Source organism: Geotrypetes seraphini, chromosome 5 (assembly GCF_902459505.1).
Source record: "Geotrypetes seraphini chromosome 5, aGeoSer1.1, whole genome shotgun sequence".
In the NCBI taxonomy this organism is placed as follows: Eukaryota; Metazoa; Chordata; class Amphibia; order Gymnophiona; family Dermophiidae; genus Geotrypetes; species Geotrypetes seraphini.
This window is the reverse complement of record NC_047088.1, coordinates 125,334,707-125,355,986: the sequence shown is the minus strand read 5'-3', so window position 1 is coordinate 125,355,986 and position 21,280 is coordinate 125,334,707. Positions and strand designations below refer to the sequence as shown.

General features: G+C 44.4%; 1 protein-coding gene across 3 annotated transcripts in view; it reads right to left on the bottom strand.

Moving 5' to 3' along the window:
• VPS16 (VPS16 core subunit of CORVET and HOPS complexes) overlaps positions 1 to 21,280 on the bottom strand; it is a 1,150,777-nt gene that overhangs the window by 846,252 nt on the left and 283,245 nt on the right. For all 3 annotated transcript variants that reach the window (XM_033944752.1, XM_033944754.1, XM_033944753.1), the window contains one exon: positions 20,829 to 20,884. In XM_033944752.1, the coding sequence (XP_033800643.1) occupies positions 20,829 to 20,884 (56 nt within the window). The remainder of the gene's footprint in view (positions 1 to 20,828; positions 20,885 to 21,280) is intronic.

The following is a 21,280-nucleotide window of genomic DNA, read 5'->3' as shown; positions in this document are numbered from 1 at the left end:
CTTTAGGTAGAAACTTTGGATGGGTGCGGAGTACCACCTTGTCGTGATGGAATACCATGAAGGGTGGGTCCGCTACCAGCGCTTGTAGCTCACTAACCCGCCGTGCGGACGTGAGCGCGAGTAAGAAAATTACCTTCCAAGTGAGGAATTTTGGATGGCATTTGTCTAGTGGCTCAAATGGAGGTTTCATTAATTGAGCCAGAACCACGTTAAGGTCCCAAACCACCGGGGGAGGTTTGAGAGAGGGGTGGACGTTCAGCAGACCCTTCATGAAGCGAGTGACTAAGGGATGGAGCGAGAGGGCTTTCCCTTCCAGGGGCTGATGAAAGGCCGCAATCGCACTGAGGTGTATTCGAATGGAGTTGGTCTTTAGGCCGGAATGAGATAGTTGAAGTAGATAGTCAAGGACCAGGGGGACGGGGACCGACACCGGGTCCTGGCTGTGGGAGGAGCACCAGGTTGAGAATCTGGTCCACTTTTGGGAGTAGCAGGTTCTCGTCGAGGTTTTTCTAGAGGCCTCCAATATCTCCTTGACTGATTGAGACACGGGGAGAGCAGTCAGGGGGAGAGAAACCAAGCATTCAGATGAAGAGACTGAAGATTGGGATGTAACAGTGAACCCTGACCCTGTGACAGTAGAGAGGGAAACAGAGGCAGAGGCAGTGGATCTCTGACACTGAGTTGAAGTAGCAGGGAAAACCACGGCTGGCGTGGCCAGCGAGGGGCAATCAGGATCAGGGTGGCTTGTACTGTTTTCAGGTGGACAAGCGTCCGCAGTATCAGAGGAAACGGCGGGACCGCGTACAAGAACCTTCCCTCCCAGTCGAGGAGGAAGGCGTCTGCCTCGAGCCGGTCCGGTGAGTATATCCGGGAGCAGAAGAGAGGCAGCTTGTGATTGTGAGGGGACGCGAACAGGTCTATTTGAGGCGTCCCCCACCGTTCGAACACTCCTCGTAGGATCTGCGAGTGTAGTGACCACTCGTGTGGCTGGAGGAGGCGGCTGAGTCTGTCCGCCAGGCAGTTTTGTTCTCCTTGTATGTACACCGCTCGAAGGAAGGTGTTGTTGGAGATTGCCCATTTCCAGAGGCGCAGGGCTTCCCGACAAAGGGGCCAAGACCCTGTCCCCCCTTGTTTGTTTACGTAGTACATCGCTACCTGGTTGTCGGTTCGGATGAGAACCACTCGGTCGTGGAGCAGATGTTGGAAGGCTACAGCTGCGAGGTAGATGGCCCGAAGTTTTAGCACGTTGATGTGGCAGCGACGGTCTTGTGCTGACCACATTCCTTGGGTGCGTAGGCCGTCCAGATGGGCTCCCCAAGCGTACTCCGACGAGTCCGTGGTGAGTACCTTGCTGTGGGGTGGGGTGAGGAAGAGCAAACCTTTGGAAAGATTTGAAGAGTCGGCCCACCAGCGGAGCGATCGTTGCAATGAAGGAGTCACTGTCACGGAGTGGTCGATCGGGTCCCGGTCTTGACGCCATTGAGACGCCAGGGTCCATTGAGGGATTCTCAGATGGAGGCGGGCGAAGGGTGTGACATGGACGGTGGAGGCCATGTGGCCCAGGAGGGTCATCATCTGTCGAGCTGATACCGAGGTCAGCAGGGAGATCCTTCGGCTCAGACTTACTAACGCCTCCAGGCGCGGAGGGGGGAGGAAGGAACGGAGGCGAACCGTGTCCAGCGTGGCCCCGATGAACTGTAGGGACTGCGAGGGGCGTAGTTGAGATTTTGGGAAGTTTATTTCGAACCCCAGACTTTGTAGGTAGGTAATAGTCTGTTGGGTCGCTGAGATAGCCCCTTCCCTGGACGGGGCTTTGATTAGCCAGTCGTCCAGGTAGGGGAATACCTGGAGGCCCTGGGAACGTAAGGTTGCTGCTACCACCACGAGGCACTTGATGAAGACCCGAGGTGATGATGCTAGTCCGAAGGGGAGGACTCGGTATTGTAGGTGCCAGTCCCCTACCTGGAAACGCAAGAACTTGCGGTGAGCGGGGTGCACTGGGACATGTGTGTACGCCTCCTTGAGATCGAGGGAGCAGAGCCAGTCGCCCTCGTCGATCAGGGGGTAGAGTGTTGGTAGTGAGAGCATCCGAAACTTTTCCCGTACCAGGAATTTGTTGAGGCGTCTCAAGTCTAGTATTGGGCGTAGGTCTCCCGTTTTTTTCGGTACTAGGAAGTAACGGGAGTAGAAGCCCTTCCCCCGTTGGTCGGGGGGAACCTTCTCCACTGCTCTCAGGCGAAGCAGGTCTCGAGCTTCGGAGAGGAGTAGGGGTAGCTGAGTCCGGTTGGGAGGGCAATTCCTTGGGGGGTTGTCCGGGGGAATGGCCCGAAAGTTGAGAGAGTACCCTGATGAGATCACGCCAAGGACCCATGCGTCCGACGTGAGTTGTTCCCAGCGAGGGTAAAAGGCTTTGAGTCGACCCCCGATGGGAAGGCGGCCTGGGACTATGGCGGAGGGGGCCCGCCCCCTTCCGCGTGTCCTGTCAAAAGGACGGGGATGGTTTGGTGGTCGCGGGCGGTTGAGACTTGGGCATGGCCCTGTGGTGGGCTTGCGGACGTCTGGGTGGGGGCCGCGAGAAAGCAGGGGTGGACTTTTGTGGGTAGCGGCGCGGAGGGGCCCTGTATGGCCTGGACGCTGGCGGTTTGGGCTTTTGCCGGACAAGGGAGGCAAACGAGCGTTCATGTTCGGAGAGGCGTTTTGTCGCCGCCTCGATAGTGTCATCGAACAATTCCTTTCCCACGCAGGGGAGGTTAGCCAACCGGTCCTGTAAGTTGGGGTCCATGTCGACCAGGCGCAGCCAAGCTAGTCGGCGCATGGCGATAGCGAAGGCTGCTTCTCTGGAGGAGAGTTCGAAGCCATCGTAGGCCGCGTGGAATAGATGAAGGCGCAGGTTGGAGAGGGACTCTAAAAGCAGGCCGAACGTTCCCTGCCGGGAGGCCGGTAGGTCAGTCTCAAAGGCTCTCAATAGTCCAATGAGGTGTTTGAGGTATGATGTGAAGGTGAAAGTGTAGCTTTGCACCCTAGAGGCCATCATTGCGTTTTGGTATAGTCTCCTGCCGAACTTGTCCAGGGTTCGGCCTTCTCGGCCTGGGGGTACCACTGCTGAGACCCGGGACGGGTGAGCCTTTTTCAAGGAGGATTCTACTAGCAGCGATTGGTGGGAGAGCTGTGGTTGCTCGAATCCCGGGTAAGGTACTGTGCGGTACTTGGCCTCCATTTTGGAGGGTACGGCCGTGACCATGTAGGGGGTCTCCAGGTTCCTTAAGAAGGCCTGTTGGAGTACCGGGTTAGGTGGTAAGCGAAGGGACTCTCTGGGCAGTGATGGCATATCCAGCTCCGCCAGGTACTCCTTAGGGTATCTGGAGTCGGACTGGAGGTCTAAGTCCAATGCGTGGCCCATGTCTTGGACAAAGCGAGTGAAGGATGGGCGAGATGTCCCCGGGGCCCCGTGCGGGGTCGGGGAACGAGACCTTGGTCGGGTGGAGAAGGATAGGGAGGCTTCCCTCGAGTATCGAGGTTCATGCTCTGATCCATGCTCCGAGACTGGGGAAGCACTGTGAGAGTGTTCCGGGGTTGTCGATCTTCGGCGTCTCGAGGAGCCCCTCGGAGACGATGCCGGGGTTAGGGGTACCGATCGATGTCGGATTGGTGACCTCGATCCGGACTCCCTCGGAGAATACGTCCGAGGGGGAGTTCGGAGTGATAACTCAGCCACCCTTAGTGGTCCCGTACAAGGTGTGGGAGAACGGCCTCGTAGAGTTGGTGAACCTCGGGCCTTCTTGGAGGTACGGCGGTTCGAGGTTTCTGTCGTTTTAGCCCGACGTTTTGCCCCTCGGCGGTCTGCGGAGGGGGAACGTCTCGGGCGTCTCGGCGAGGAGTCCGAGGAGGATGGGATGCGGCGAGGATTGCGCACCTTTCCTCGAGGTTGTTCGGTGCGAGGCTCAGGCTGGTCTGGCACATTCGAGGTCGAGGCCGATTGAAACTGGGCCATTGCAGTGGACAGCTCCGACGTGATCATCGCTCGGAGTAGGTCCTGGAAGACGGGCACGGACAGCATCGAAGGCATGTCCACTGCCTCGGTGCGCTCTACCGGGGGCGACCTCGTATCAGAGTATTCCCTTGTGGTGGAGGCACGGCCCGAAGGCTTGGAGGGCTTAGACGGGGCTGTAAGCATGGGGCTTCCGCCATGCGTCGCCGTTGTCCCCGAGGCTGGCTTCTTCGCTGTTACAGAACCTGAAGAGGGAAGAGGGGACTTACCCGGAGCCGAGGCTTTCTGTTGTCCCGAGGACTTCGGGGTCGAGTCTCGAGGCGATGCCGAGGTATCCGGGGCCGAGGTCAAGGCCGGGGCCGAGGCCGGGGCCGACCTCGAGGCCGAGGTGGAGGGTTGGTCCGGGGTGAAGAGATCCGCCAGCGGGCTTTTCTTCGGCGGAGGGCCCGGTTTTGGAAAATAGCGCACTGGGGGCAGGAGTCGGTTGGATGAGCCGCCCCCAGACAGAGGATGCACCGGCGATGCGGATCTGTGAGAGAAAGAAGCCGCTCGCACCGGGTGCACTTTTTAAAGCCGGTCAAAGGCCGGGACATTAAATCGAAAGTAGCCGCGGCTCGATTAGCCAAGCGGCCACGGGGACCCGGAAGCCTCCGGGTCGTTGAAAACGAAGCAGGAATCAAGTAAAAAGGTAAAGAATTCGCGCACAGCGACTTAATCGTGAAAAAACAAGAAAAAAATTGCGGTGCTAGAAGGCAGTTGGGGCAGAGCCTGAAAAACACGGCTTCTAGGCTCGCGGAAAATTTTGAACTGGAGACCACGAGGGGATGCACCCCCTAGTGGAGCAGGAAGGCACGCATGCGTGGAGCAGCAGAGCAAACTTAAATCTTCAATCAAGTTTGCTTGAAAATGCTTCCGCATCGGGGCTCCGTAGATGACGTCACCCACATGTGAGAATATCATGCCTGCTTGTCCTGGGATAATGCGTTTTTCTGACCACGTAGGCGGAAATAGGGGAAACAGACTTAGTCAAAACCCTCCCGGAAATGATGTGGCCAGAAAAAGAAGCGTCTTTATTTTAACAGTTTTTAGTTAATAGACAGGGTTTAAGAGCTCATGGATAGAGCAGATTACAAAACAAAAGACATTCACAAAATCTTTCCTGTTTTTAAAACAGATCAGGGGCAGAAACAATTGAGAAAAGGTTACATTTATTTATTTATTTTATTTTCTGCTTTTAACACACTTTCAGTAGGAATTCTGAGCTAATGGTTAATGGGCCAGCTCCCCTATTGTCATGGTAACAGCTGATAAGCCCCTTGCAGCCCCCCTCCCCTGATGAAGCCAAGGGGGGGAGAGGTGGAGGTGTGTTTAAACATGTCTGAACTTATCCCGGCCCCCTACTGTTGTCTTAACAATCTGAAAAAAAAAAAACAAAAGCAGCTGTCACCTAACAGGGCTCTGTTAAAAAGGCAGAGCTATGAAAGAATCTTTATTGAAGCAAATTTATTATGATCCATACGCGGCAGGAAGCTATGGAGGCATTAACCCTCTACTTCAAGCGGCTAAAAAGAGTGATATAACAGTCCGGAGAAAAGATGTAGTGGAATGGGTCACCGGTCAAAATGCATACAATTTACACAGACCGGCTAGAATCCATTTTAAAAGAAATAAAACAATTGTGTCGGAAGTTGACAGACAGTGGCAAAGTGACTTAGTCGACATGTCAGCCTTTGCCCGTTATAACAACGATTACAAATACATCTTAACGGTAATAGATATCCTGTCAAAATATGCATGGGTCGTGAGTTTAAAAACAAAAACCGGTCACGAAGTTACCAAAGCCTTTGAAACAATATTTAATTTAGGGCGTACACCTGAAAAACTTCAAACAGACAAGGGTAAAGAATTTTTAAATATGTCTCTGAAGAATTTATTAAAACAAAAAGGTGTTAGCCATTTTGTGACCCATAATGATGTTAAAGCAGCTGTAGTGGAAAGATTTAACAGGACTTTAAAATCCAAAATGTGGAGAAATTTTACAGTCCATAATGATGTTAAAGCAGCTGTAGTGGATTTAACAGGACTTTACAGCTCATTGGTTCATCCTTCTTGATAAAGTCAAGGGGGTAGAGGGAGGAGGTGTGTTTAAACCTGTCCCGGCCCCCCTGGTGTTGTCATAAAGACGTATGTCTTAGATCTTTAACAGCTGTTAACATCAGAAATAAAAAGTTCTCACAGCTGTTAGCAACAGAAATAAAGGTTCTCAAGCTGTCAAACAAAATGACTGTCACGAAGGCTCATAGATTGAGTTACTTTCTTAAAGATCATGATGTAGAAAAAGAGGGTTACCCGAAGACAGAAAAACTGTTCGAATCAGACAAAGAAAACATGGACCCCTTTAACACACAGGTAACTGAAAAAAGGCCTACTAAGAGGCCTCGTAACTTTCTTAAAGACTGTAATGCAGAGAAAGAGGGTTACCCACCGGCTGAAAAACCGATTGACGTGACGGCAGATACCGGGGAGAATAAGCACGAATTAACAGATTCTGAAATACAAGAGTTTCCAGATGCTCAAAAGCTATATGATTCGGACACAGAAAATGAAGATGTAGGCTATGAACTACCAGAGGATAATACTTCAGATATAGAATTTTATGAAGCCGCCACTGACGCCGAAGCAACAGACATGTTGGAAAAGCCAGGATCTTTCACGGTAAGAGAGAGACACACACACGCACTTTTTATTACCAGGGGTCGTTGAAGGGTTTATGAAGCTGAATGTGTTCGTGTGTTTTAAAAAGGAAAATTTATTTTTGTATGTTTGTTTTTTTGTAGGGAAGTGGCGGATCTTCACGATCACAGAAACCTGTGGACAAGGTGTACATACCAATCATAAATCTATCATGTTTGTGTTTTTTCTGCTCGTTTCAAAGAGAACCAGCGGTGAATGAGCGTAAACCTGAAGATTCTTGTGATTATGGTCTGAGGACCGGCATAGGCCTTTCCAAAACACCAACAGAACTTAAATCAGTTATAAAGGTAGCTGTATACTGCATTCTAAATAAATGTCTGCAAGGCGTGAAGGATGAAGATTGTGGAGCCTGCTTAATACTTGCTGGTGGGCAAAAACACCACGATTGCTTGATATGAGGACATAAGGAAATACGGCAGAAACTCAAAAAAACTTGTGACATGCTATAGCTAGGACGTGTGGTAAATGTAGTCACTTTTGTAGGCTATAAAATGAAAATATTGATGTTTTGTAATGAAAGCATTAATATAATCATTGATTTAATCATAGATATTAAGACCTCTATAAACGGGCCACGACTACTCAATAGATTGGTCAATTTCATGAGAGATGGTGAATATGTAGAGATTGTAAGTGATTTAATCCGTGACACCGATTATAAATCATTCTTCAAAAGAAATGCTTTTTAAAACATGTTTTTTATTCTCGGGATTGTGGGAAATACAGTGTGTAACGGCATGTTTGTTTGTATAAAAGTTTAAACATTTTATTGTTGTAAAATAAAGATTTTTTTTAAATTACAAAATGTGTGGTGTGTTTTAGAAATGGCTAGCCACATGTATTATCAGCCCAAACTAAAACAATAGAAAGTGTGACAGGTTATAAGGAACTAGGCTCTAGACACGTAGGGGTCATTTTGATATCTAAAATGACTACCCAAGACAAACATGCTCTAGCAGAGGCCTTAGACATACAATAAAGCCTTTGTGAATGGATAACCTCTATAGAGGGGGTGTATGTGTATAAAATAAGCTGTGAGAAGACCAGCAAGCGTTCTGGTTTTTGTGGGTGTTACACCGGACCCCGGATACATCAACCGCTAACATGGTGAGTAGAAAAGGGGCTTTTATTTTTGGTTTTAGGGATATCATTTTTTCTTTCTCTGAATCTATCGTTGCATTTAAAAACAGGAACGGGGATCTGATGGTAGAAATAAACTATCTCTTACCAGAAAAAGACAACAGATATTAAACAGTAAGTGACAAATGTATTATCTGGCACATATGTTGGTTTTTAAAAACAGCATCTACAAAACATTCTTTTTTACGTTATGATTAGACCAAGAAACGGCTGAAGAGCCGACACCTTCTACATCGACAAGTTCTAACCAACAACCGGCTCCTTACCGGAAGCCAAAAGATAAACAAAATAGTAGGTATCCTGGTTTTGTAAGGAGACTAGGGTTAAAAGAAAATGTCATTACTTTTATAATGGTTGATCAAGAAAATATTAGGCAGTCAGATCCTCAAGGGTGGGGAAAAAGTATTAACGGATATGCTATGTTATAAATTGTAGATCGGGAAAATGTTAGAAAGTCGCAAGCAGATACCATGAACCTGACGGAAAAGTATAACATGAAAAGATCGCATAGTAAAAGCTTCTTAGACAGGGAACCAGAGCCCAAAGGTGCTTACAGGAAACCAAAAGATAAACGAAATAGTAAGTATTCTGATTTTGTAAGGAGACTAGTGTAAAATAAAATGTCATTACTTTTATAATGGTTGATGAAGAAAATGTTAAGCACAGACAGATCCTCAAAGGGGAAAATTGTAGATCAAGAAAATGTTAGAAAGTCACAAGCAGATACCGTGAAGCCGACAGAAAAGTTTAACAGCACAGAAGCACAGCCGGACAGCACAGGAGAATGTTATGAAGTTGATAATTATTCTGATAGCAGCAAAGTGTCAGAGGATGGTTCAAATAAGGGTGCATCAGGTCCTTCTGAAGATTCAGAACCAATCAGCTATGTCCAGATTGTGAAAAGATGGGATCGTAAACTGGACAAGTTTCTTGGTGTACTTTATTCAGAAGAATTTCGTTTCATTAATTTAGACAGGATAACATCATTACGTGATGCTCAAAATGCTATATGCCAAGGCATTCAACATATCCTGAACGATGTTAGCAACAGAGTATCGCCCGGTGACTACGTACAAGTGCATCTACATTCGTCACTTTTTCACAACTCCTTGTTTTCTGGTAAATTAAATCCCGAATCACTAGATGCTGATGATTTCTTAGACCAGGTTGCTAAACTCCTTCAAAGTCACAGAGAAATACAGGTCTGTGATTTATTCCGTGTTGTTGTACTTGTAATAAGAAACAAGGGTGGTGGGGGTCGAAGGGTGTTAAAATCTATACTGTTTAGCCAGATTTTGCAGAAAAAAAGGATGTATTTAATAGATTTGAATAACACAGGCAATAACCTGTGTTTTGCCGGTAGCCTTACAGCACTTATGTCCCCCGTAAAACTCACAGATGCTGAACTGTTAATAAGTGCTGAAAAGCTACATAATGATTTGGGGTGGTCAGTACATAAAAAAGTCATGCTCGATGATGTAGCAACCATAGAACAACATTTAAAGATAAATATAAGAGTTGTGTTTTATACAAACTCGTGGTGTTGCTTTAAAACATCAGATCAACCCGTTTATCCAAAAACGGTTTTCTTATTGCTACATGACGATCATTTCTACGGCATAACCGATGTCAAAAAATTCTATGGGGAGCGTAATTTCTGTACTTTTTGCCAGAAGCCCTATAGTCACGACCACTCCTGTACGTTATGGTGTCGTCTTTGTTCGACACAGACATGTTTGAACAATGACGGTATACAGCAGAGGTGTCCTAATTGCAAGATGTGTTATCGCTCTAAAGACTGTTTAGATAGACATATGAAGCTGGCGCAGAAAAAAGAAGTGGAGTGTTTATCTAAAACATTGTGTCTGAAATGTGAGTCCTATGTGAATGAAAAACATAAATGTAAGGGTAGGATATGTAAGCTATGCCGTGAACCCTTAAGCGGTGATGACATACACTTATGTTTTATGACACCCATCGATAAACTCAAAACATCTGAAAAGTATATTATTTACGATTGCAAATGTATGCAGGAAACGGGCTGGCACATTCCTAATTACATATATGCCGAGGACTTGTACGAAACAAGAAAATGGGAATTCAAGGGTCTTGAGTGTATTTTTGCTTTTATATAGGTTTTTTGTGACAAAAAATTTAAACACTATGCCTTCATAGCCCATAATGCCAAAGGCTATGATGGGTATTTTGTTCTTGTGTGGCAGAATATGTTACACAAGGGCGTTCTTCCGGTGCCTAATCAGCACAAACTTCACATGAAGTCATGATACTGGAGCTTGAGGACTCCATCCCTCGTGGTTAGAATTCAAAACGAAGCTTTTTAAGGAAGTTTGAGAACTTAGAATTCAAATCGGGAAAAATCCAAGAAGGCCACCAGGATTTCCTACTGAAAAAATGGCTTTAACTCCACAGGAGGACAGAGAAAACCAACAATTTTAGGATTTTTGGGGTGGGGTAACAAGGCTACAACAAAATATAATAGCAGCCATAAAATATAACCACAAAAACAACAAATTCAGAACCCCCCCCCCCCCCCAAGAACTGCCCTGTAAACAGTAGCTGAAAATCAGAGAGGATCTCTGCCACCAGGAAAACTGCCTCTTTTGAATCTTTGTCTGCCAGTCGGGCCACTGTCAGAATGAACCTCTTTCCCTGAGACCAGAATCCAAATGCCACGACCAAGGGGAGAGGAAAATTCAGCTGACATTTTGTGCGCTCCAAACAAACACAATTGGTGCCCATACAGCCTGCACTAGCACTCCTGATCAAGTCAAGGAATGGGCAAACAGAAGGGGAAACTCCCTAGCTCCACAGTTCAAGCAGGTGGGCTGAGCTGCAGTATCCACCTGTCAGCTTCAGACCAAAGTCTGATCCTCTCACACAGGCTAGGCAGTCACTGGAGCTGTACTGAAACACAAAGTCCCATGCAAGAACTGCAAAAAACTCATTAAAAAATCAAAGAGATGACCAAGCAGATCAAAGTTTCTCCTGCAGGCTCACTTGCAGAAGAAATAACTGACTAGAGACAGTAGAGAGCAGGGATAAGGAGGAGGTGCTGAGAGAAGTGATCAGTAGCACCTGTATTGGACTCACAGGAACAGATGGAAAACCTTTGGTTCAACATACTATCCCTACTGCACTCAAAACACCATTTATATTCCCCCTCTCCCTCCCTCCCCAACCCACACTTCCTGCATCCACTCCCAGAATCCTCACCATCTAAAAAAGCTCCCCTGCTCCCTATCCTGTACCTCTTTTATGAATGAACTATAGAAAACAGAGAAATTAAGCTCAGGAAAAAAAAAAAAAAAAATCCCCAAAGTTCAAATGGATTAGCAGTGCCTAAATTACATATGGGAATTAGAAATGGATGGTCCCAGTTTGATCATTAAAAAGGTCTAAATGCAGCACCACTGCAGACAGGCTGCTCTGCAACATTTATTATCCAGTGTGAGAACTCCAATAATAGTCTGGGGAGCCAAAGTACAGGCCAAAGAGGGTGATAACCACTCCCAGAGCAGGGTGATGTAGGGTGGTAGAAAGAATCACAGATATCAAAAAGTCAAATTGGGCTCATCATCCCCCCAAAAATAGTCTACACAGAAACAGACCACAAAAATAAGTTGTAAAATCCAAAACCCATATTAACTCAGCTGATAGTATAGTGGGAGGCTCATTGTATGAAGAAAATCCTTCAGTTTCTCTAAGTTATTAGAAAGCACTGTAGTTGTGCTCTGTATGATCCATACCTTCGCATGATACTGAACCATGAACTTTATGCCCTGTTTCCGGAGGTCCATGCAATAAGATGTCAAGATGCATCTACTGGTTGCCACTTGACTGACGTAGTCACTGAACAAGAGTAATTTACAACCTTCATACTCTAAAGCACAGGTGTCAAATACAAGGCCCGCAGGCGAATCTGGCCCACCTGGCTGCTTTATGCGGCCCGCGGTGTAATGCGGCATTTTCATTGCCGCACCTGGGTGTTTTATCTTCTGACTGGTTCCCTCCTCATTTCCGTAGTGTGCCCAAAGCTGCAGGCAGTGATTCCTTGCACATCCCGCGCCTCATCTGAAAGCATTCCCTCTGAAGTTGCGAAGTTAGAGAGAAGGCTTCTGGTTCAGGCACAGGACATACTTAGGAGCCGCCACCCGCGGCTTTGAGCACACTGTGGAAATGAGGAGGGAGCCAGCCAGAAGTACTTTCCAGCACAGGACAACAATCTGTCAAAGCCTGAATGGGAACGAGAGCTTCTGGCTGGCCTGATCACCTTTGGACATACTCTCAGAACTTACTTCATCTCCCAAGGCTGCATTGACACAGAAGCCATAAGAGCACAGGTACCTGGAGAAGACCCTCATTATTCTAATGAAGGCCCTCTCCCCTTCCCCTTTCCTCCCGGTTTGAACATGTGGATCATCAATGCTACCTAGATTTCACGACTCATAGCCTAATCCTGATTAAAGAGCTGAGAAAGCATGTATGTAGTCATGATGGAAGTCAGATACTAATGAAGTACAGAAAAGATTATGGCAAGCCTGTGCCTATGTAGTTTAATTTTGTGGTTAACCATTTTGTGTTGTTAATAAGATTATATTGTGTGTATATATGAAAAATGAATGGAAAAAATTGTGTTACAATTAGTACTATTATGGGGGTGGGGTCTGGGGTGGAGATTGGGCGGGGTCTGGCCCGCAACTTAGCCTGTGTTTTAGATTTAGGCCCCTTAAAGTGATTGAGTTTGATACCCTGCTCTAAAGAATGGGACATTAGCCTTTCTTTCTCAATGAAGCTGATACTGGGTCTTGGGCACCTAACATCAGGATACTGTAGCCTTATGCAGTTTACCCGCTCAACTTTAAAGCCCCCAGCTGGGATCTACATTCTCAATGTCTAGGGGGAGCCAGATTTCCACTAACACCCCCAACTTTTTCAGTGAGAGAGTCTCAGGTACTCACTTAATACACAAGTTATTCCATCTGTCCCTGTTCTCTTGATCTTCTAAGCTATCAAGCAATGATTTGCAGTAGTCTTCTAGGGCCCACATCTTCACCTCTAACTCCATAGCACAGTACTCTTGCTGCAATAAAGGACATTGTGATAGCCTGCTGGTATGACTCGCCATGTCTTTCTTGATCTCATCAATTGTTATTTGCTACTTTGCCAGCTTATTTAAAATATCATACAATTGCAGGTTAGCTCATTCACCACTGAAGCATGAAGACTGGTAGTGGCATGAAGGCCTCAGACACCATCTTGGAAATCTTGCACTTGATCTTAGCTGACCAAAGCATGTGGATCCACATGCTATTATCTCAGCCCCTCACTTAGCACCAAAACTGTCTTGAAGTACCATGCAGCTCAATTGCTACCGGGAGCTGCCCCAACGAAAAGTCCGACCTTCCACTGCAAGGGAAGGAGATCGGGTCGGCGTGGGAGACCAACTCCGCCTCCTGCGGCTCTTACTTTTCAACTTTTGCCTCTTCAGGGCAGCTCCACTGCTACCGGGAGCTGCCCCAACAAAAAGTCTGACCCTCCGCTTCAGGGGAAGGAGATCGGGTCGGCGTGGGAGACCAACTCCACCTCCCGATCCCCCCTGCAGCTCTAACTTTTCAACTTTTGCCTCTTTAGGGCAGCTCCACCACCACCAGGGGTTGCCCCCACGAAAACCCGACCTCCGCTGCAGGGAAGGAGTCTCTTCAGGGGGTAAGGTTGGTACTAATAGGCCCAAGGGCTGTCGCCAAGACCAGAAGTGCACTGTCAAGACCTGGAGTGTACTGCCAAGGAAAAATCGCTAAGAAAACTCTTAATATGACTTGTCCGAGACAAATTGAGAGACCTAAGCCATAAGAGCTAACCCCCTCAACATAATCAGTACTATCTATAACTGACTACGTTAAAGAACGAGCAATTTGATTACTGTTAACTTATAACCTAGAAATCAGGAGTGGAAAAACCAAGGGAAAAAACCAACCCAAAAAAACAACTTCATATATATATGAATATATGAAGTTGCCGATCACAGCCCGACTGATCAGGGAACACTCTTACTCCGTATTCCCTGTTCCCTGATCTGTCGGGCTGTGGTCGGCAGAGTGTGCATGCGCGCTAAGGCGCATGAGCATCACTGGCGGCGGCTGCCGGGAGGAGGGCTTCGAGGTGAGGCGGCTTCAGGCGTGTGTGGCAGCTGTCGGCACCTGCAGGCCATGGCGGCTTGAGGCAGCTGTCGGCGGAGGGCAGATGCTAGAGGAGGTAAGGGGTGCTGCTGGACAGGGGGAGCAGGGATGGACATGGGGGAAGAAAAAGGAAGGGAGGCCTACTGCTGGACAGGGGGAGCAGGAAAGAGGTGCTGCTGGACAGGGGAAGATGTGCTGATGGACAGGGAAGGGAGGCCTACTGATGGACAGGAGGAGCAGGAAAGAGGTGATGATGGACAGGGGGGAGGTAAAACAAAGGGAGAAGGGCTGCTGCTGGATAAGGGGAGCAGTGAAGGGGTGGTGGTGGATACAGGGGAGGTAAAAGGAAGGGAGAATAGACAGGGGGAGCAGGCAAGGGGTGGTGATGGACAACCAAGGAAAAAGAAAGACAGAAATATAGAAAGCGGCTAAGGAGAGAGAGAGAGAGAAAGAAATAAAGACAGACACACACACATATATTCTAGCACCCGTTAATGTAACGGGCTATAAGACTAGTATATATATATTTATTTATTGTGAAAGGAAGGAGAAATGTTAATCTGCAAACATGAATTTCATACTGATACTACTAACCTATTTATTATGCGGCAGCATTAAGGATGTCCATTCACTCTACCCTCAACTACACTTAGTCCATTATCCTGAGGTACCCATTAGGCCCATTACTAACCAACAGAAAGAGAGAGCAAATCACATTGATGTATTTACAAGCAACGGAAGACATCAACGTATCCTTAAAAAAAGGGCAAGGGAAATAAAACCTATCAAAACCACCACATCCGCCAGACCTATCACATTCAGTTCCTTGTGCATATCTTAATACTAGATCTGTAAGGAATAAAGCTTCCTTAATCAGATTGGATCATCAGCAAAAAAATGGCCTGTCTTTTTCTAACGGAAAAATGGTTATTGTCTGAAGAGGATACAATAATAAATGACCTTCTACCAGATAATTATAAAATTCACATGCTAAATCGTGATAGCAGTAGAGGGGGAGGATTAGCAGTCGTGTTTAAGGAATGATTTGAATTTGAACTATTGGATTCCAAAATGACCAATCAGTTAGAAATATTTGCCTGTAAAATTAGCAATAAGGAACTAGAAGAATCCATTTCTTGCATATTATTTTATGTCCCACTGAAAAGCTGGAGAAAAGTTAGAGAGGACTTCAGCAAATTTGTTCTACATAATTCAATAACTTCTTCATATATTATTGCAGGAGACATAAACTTACACTTAGATGAAAAGGACAATCCAGAAGCAAAAGATTTTAAAAAATTTCTATCATTGCTTAACTATAATCTCCCTTCAACCACACAAACACATGAAAAAGGCCATCATCTAGATGTGGTAGCTATGTCCACAAAGGATATTACAGATCCTTCCATCACTCTATCCATGGTGCCATGATATCTGGTCTGACCACTTTTACTTATTATTTTACTTTAGTCCGGACTCATCTAAAATCCAAAACACATCCAAGGATACAAAAAGAACATTTCACAAGGGGCTATATCAACCCAGAGGAATATTGGTCACAATACGAACTACGAACAGAGATAGGAGAAGAGATTGATTTCTGGGATCATTGGACGAAAACAAGCGTATCCATTTTAGATGAAATCACCCCTAAATGAAATAGTAAAAACTGCTCAAATAAATATAATAAATGGTTTGACACTGAACTCTTAAAAATGAAACAAGCAGTAAGACGACTGGAAAGGATTTGGAAGAAAGCAGGAAAATTGTCAGCCCGGAACAACTGGAGATCCAACATAAAAATCTACAAACAATTGATAAAAGAAAAATGTAAAGCTTTTTACTCCTCCAAAATTAACTCATCTAATACTAGCCCAAAAGGAATCAATACAAAAGAACTGTTCAACCTAGTCACGACCTTATTTGACACCACACACTACACTCAACCCATGCATAATATTAAGCTACCTTCTGCAAATGACCTAGTACAGTATTTTGATTCAAAAATTAAAAACCTAAGACAAATGACATACTTGAACATCAAATAGTAAACGTACAAATAAATGTAATACCAGTGGATATGATTTGGACCACCTTCTAAGATTTAGCATGGAATAATTATATTAAATTATATAACAAGTAACAAGTACACTAAATCATTCTGCATCTTGGACTCTTGTCCCCCAGAAATTATGAAAGCAGCCCCATTAGGCTTTAAACTAACATTGCTGAACTATCTGACCAATAATTTTAAAAACGGTAAATTCCTTACTAATAATGGCCACATCATAATAACCCCAATTCCAAAAAAATCATAAAGAATCACTAGCATTAGTAACCAACTATAGATCAGTAGCATCCATTCCATTTTTTGTAAAGATCATGGATGGACTGGTACATACCCAATTGATGGAATATCTTGACCAGTTCTCTCTTTTACATGAAACTCAATCTGGTTTCAGACCTCTATTCAGTAGGCGTAAGAGCCTTCACCCTCACCCAACTTCGAATTCCAACTCGGACCCCACGAAAAAGAACCCAGAGTAGACATGCTCTGGAACCTTTTGAATCTCCAAACTGGCACCAATTTCTAACCCTGTTCAATACATATACTAAATCGAACTGCCTACTGGACGTATGTCCTTCCAAGATCTTGAAAACAGCTTCACCAGATTTTAAAAAGGATCTATTCAGTTGGATAACTACCACTCTCACAGAAGGAACATTTCACGAAGAAATGGGACATATACTGATCACGCCCATCCCTAAAGATAAAAAAAAACTCATTAGCCCTGAAAACTAACTACAGACCCATTTTGCAAGCATCCCCCTATTTACCAAGCTTCTTGAAGGATTGGTTAACTTGGAGCTTGTGAACTATCTAGACAAATTCAGCATACTCAATGAACACCAATCAGGATTCAGAAAAGGTTTTAGCACTGAGACAGTCCTAGCCTCGATCCTTAATCACCTATATGGCTTATTCAGCAAAGGAACAAGTGCTCTGATTTTACAACTAGACTTCAGCAGTGCTTTTGATCTTGTTGATCACGAAATAATGCTACACTGCCTAGATGCAATAGGACTTACAGGAAGAGTAAGGAACTGGATACAGGGTTTCCTAACAAAGAGATCTTACCATGTGGTTAGTGGTGGGACATACTCAAACTCCTGGAAAAACCCCTCGGGAGTACCACAGGGTTCACAACTATCTCCCACACTATTCAACATTTACATATCATCCCTAGGACACTTACTGCAAAAGCTAAACTTAAACTACTACATATATGCAGATGACATTTCAATTTTAATCCCAATAAACAGCATTACAAACGAAACCTCAGAATACATTTCTCATATTATGACCGAAATAGAACATTGGACAATCAACTTCAAATTGAAACTAAACACAGAAAAAACAAAAATCTTCCTTGCAAGCCCAACAGACAAAATTACCAAAACAATGCTACATATAAAACATCACGACTACCCGATTACTAAAACAATAAAAATATTGGGAGTCACATTAGACACACATTTGAAAATGGTTGAACACACGAATGCAGTGGCAAAAAAATACTTCCTGGCATTATGGAAATTAAAGACCATAAAAAAAATACTTTGACCCATTATCATTTAGATTACTAGTGCAATCACTAGTGCTTTCTACTCTGGACTATTGCAATATCGTTTATATGGGTATACTCAAAAAAACAGTGAGGAAACTTAGAATTGTTCAGAATATGGCAGTCCACTTGATATTTGGATCATGTTAGCCCCCACTACAGACTGCTGCACTGGCTGCCAGTCGAGGCACAAATAATATTCAAGTTCTCTTGCATATGTTTCAAGCTGGTTTGAGGACTAGCTCCTACATATTTGCTATCTCACTTCATATTATACAGTCCCATAAAACAAACCAGAAACTGCAATCTATTTGCATATCCAAGCATTACCGGCATTAAATACAAAACCTTCCTGGATAGAACTTTTATGTACCAAGCAAACAAACAACACTGGCTAGACAACTACATCAATAGAGCTAGACTGGCCTATGACGCTTTTAGAAAAGTCATAAAAACTGCCTTATTCGACAGATATATCACCTAAACAGTAACTACACCAAACACTAAATACAATTCTATTATTTCTAACATGTCCCCTCTGAAATTCTTAACAATTGTAATTTGCTTCGATTTCTAACATGTCCCCTCTGAAATACTTAACAAACTGTTTATTGTAATTTCTCTGCATTCACTGTAATTTCACTGACTATCTGCATACTGTACATAAGAACATAAGAAATGCCTTCACCGGATCAGACCCTAGGTCCATCTAGACCGGTGACCCGCGCACGCGGAGGCCAAGCTAGGTGTTCCCTGATGAATCCTTTGTTTTCCCGTATCCCTCAATGTGATTTGCAAGAAGGTGTTTATCCAACTTGCCCTTGAATCCCTGAATGGTGGTCTCTGTCACAACTCGCTGTGTAAAGCAGAACTTCCTGACATTTATCCTGGATCTGTTGCCCCTGAGTTTCAGTCCATGACCTCTTGTCCGTGTCACATTTGACAATGTGAATAACGATGTTTCTTGCTCTATTTTGTCGAATCCTTTTAGTATTTTAAAAGTCTCTATCATATCCCCTCGCAGTCTTCTCTTCTCGAGGGTGAACAATCCCCAGTTTTCTGAGGCGTTCTTTGTAGCTCAAATTCTCCATACCTTTTACTAGCTTCGTGGCTCGCCTCTGCACCCTCTCCAGCAGGGTTATATCTTTCTTGAGGTAGGGAGACCAGTGTTGGATACAGTACTCCAAGTGTGGTCTGACCATTGCTCTGTAAAGCGGCATTATGACGTCCGCCGATCTACTCGTGATTCCCTTCTTTATCATGCCCAACATCCTGTTCACTTTCTTTGCCGCCGCTGCGCATTGAGCTGTTTGTCCAGCTCTCTTCAATGTGAACCGCCTAGAAGTCGCATGATTATTGGCGGTATAGAAGAATAAAGTTATTATTATTATTATTATTATTATTAAGGAGACAGTAATCGCGGCCATCTTAGACAATTTACGTTCCTTGTTTAGTAGAGGCCTTAATGCCCTGATTGTGCGATTTGATATGAGTTCCGCCTTTGACTTAGTGGACCATGAGAAGCTGTTATAATGCTTAGATGCAATTGAGATCAGAGGTGAGGTGCTAGACTGGTCCTGAGGTTTCCTTACGTCCCGCACCTATCAAGTACGCTTTAACTACAATCTCTCTGACACTTGGAATAATCCATCTGGTGTTCCACAGGAGTCCCCCATTGTCCTCATTACTTTTCAATGTTTACATGTCATCACTAGGTACGCAACTGTCCCAATTAGGGATAAAATTTTTAGTTAAGCAGATGACTTCATGATCATCATCATTCACTACCTCTCTCTCCGAAGCTACTCCTACGGCAACAGAAGTACTAAATGTGATGGAACAATGGATGTCTGAATTTAGACTGAAGCTAAACTCAGAAAAAACAAAACTCTTCTTAGCCTTCTTCCTACCGACTCCTGCATTGGTTGCCGATGGAGACTCGTGTAAAGTTTAAGTTCGGTTGTTTCTGCTTTAAGGTACTTTTCGGCCTAGCCCACATATATATATCTGATCTTTTCTCTTTTTCAACCAATCAACATATGAGAAGCTCAAACATGATTTTCGTTTCCCAACCGGCTAGAGGATGTAAATTTAAAAGATATCATCAACATCTCTTCTCATATCAGGCAGCATTAAGGGGTAAAGATCTGAAACAATTACTCATGCTTGCGAATACCTATGGGGAATTCAGGAAACACCTAAAAACATATTTGTTCCTAAAGTACGAAGGCAGCTGCACTGCATAATCCTTTCCCACAACTGATTGCTAAACTTCAACTCTGTTAGTACTACTCAATCTGTAACATTTTTAATCATTGTAAACAGCATAGAACTTCACGGTCCTGCAATATATAAACTGTTATTATTATTATTCCCATGACAGAAACCAAAAGGTATGTCAGTTTCCTTCATTTCACATGATTTTTTGGAAGTCAGGATGGAGCAGAGCTGGAGGCAAGAGTATTGTTCAGACAGCTTTCATCACGTGACACCCCCTCCCCCCAAAAAAAAACCTTTTGGTTTGACACAATATTACATATTCCTCTGTTCTAGTAGAAGCACCAGAAGTAAAGTCCGGGCACTATCTAAGGAAACAATGTTGCTGGCAAACATCAAAGATTAAAGGAAGAATATGTACACAACAAAATGTAATATTTTACAAATGAAAATACTAAAAAAAACAAAAAAAATTTAAATTCATTAAACAAATTCTACCAAGACTAGAGGAATCAGGCCCATAATCGAAATTTAGCCCTCAAAATGGATACCAATATCACCACCCCAGCAACATACTAGTCTTCTGCAAGCTGATTACTACCAACACTAGTCAGTTTCATGGATATTTAAACCCCCAAATCAGTAAATTACAAATTACATTCCTCTCTGGCTAACTTCTAATGTGGAAGCTGTAATGGGTAGCAGTTCCTCTTATAGCAGCAAAATCAAAATTTTTGTAATCATTTAAAAAAACAAAATCACCAGTCAACCTTTGATTCATTCACTGTAAAATACTGATAATCACATTCAGAGCTAAAGAGGTGGTCAAGCATTTTTGGTAGCAATGGCCAAGCAATGCCTCCCTTCAACAAAATGAAAAGAACAGGAGGAAAAAAAAACTCTTACCAAACCATTTGTTTTGGAGACAACTGTATACTTGAGTTGTGGTCATCAAATTTTTCCTAAAATAAAAGGATAAGAAGGTATTAATGAGATACAACATTCAGGAGACTGAACTCTGAGGACTTTCTTACGTGATCAGACTCCACTGGTGACCCTTGAGGGGAGGAATACTAGCCTAACCCTAAGTAAGCCTGGTTCTAAGAGAGATGTTGTAGAGCAATGTTCTTCAACCTATGGACCGGCAAAAATAAAAGAATTATTATGTGGACCGGTAAACTACTGCCCTGTCTCCGCGAGCTTGGCACCTGCAAACCATCTGATCCCATCCTCACAAATCTCAGTTATGATTTTATATTGAATGTATTTTATTAAAGTATTAAAAGAAATAATATTCTGTACAATTGTCATTTTATAAATACAAATAATACAGAGCAAGGATCAACAAAACCCCTGTC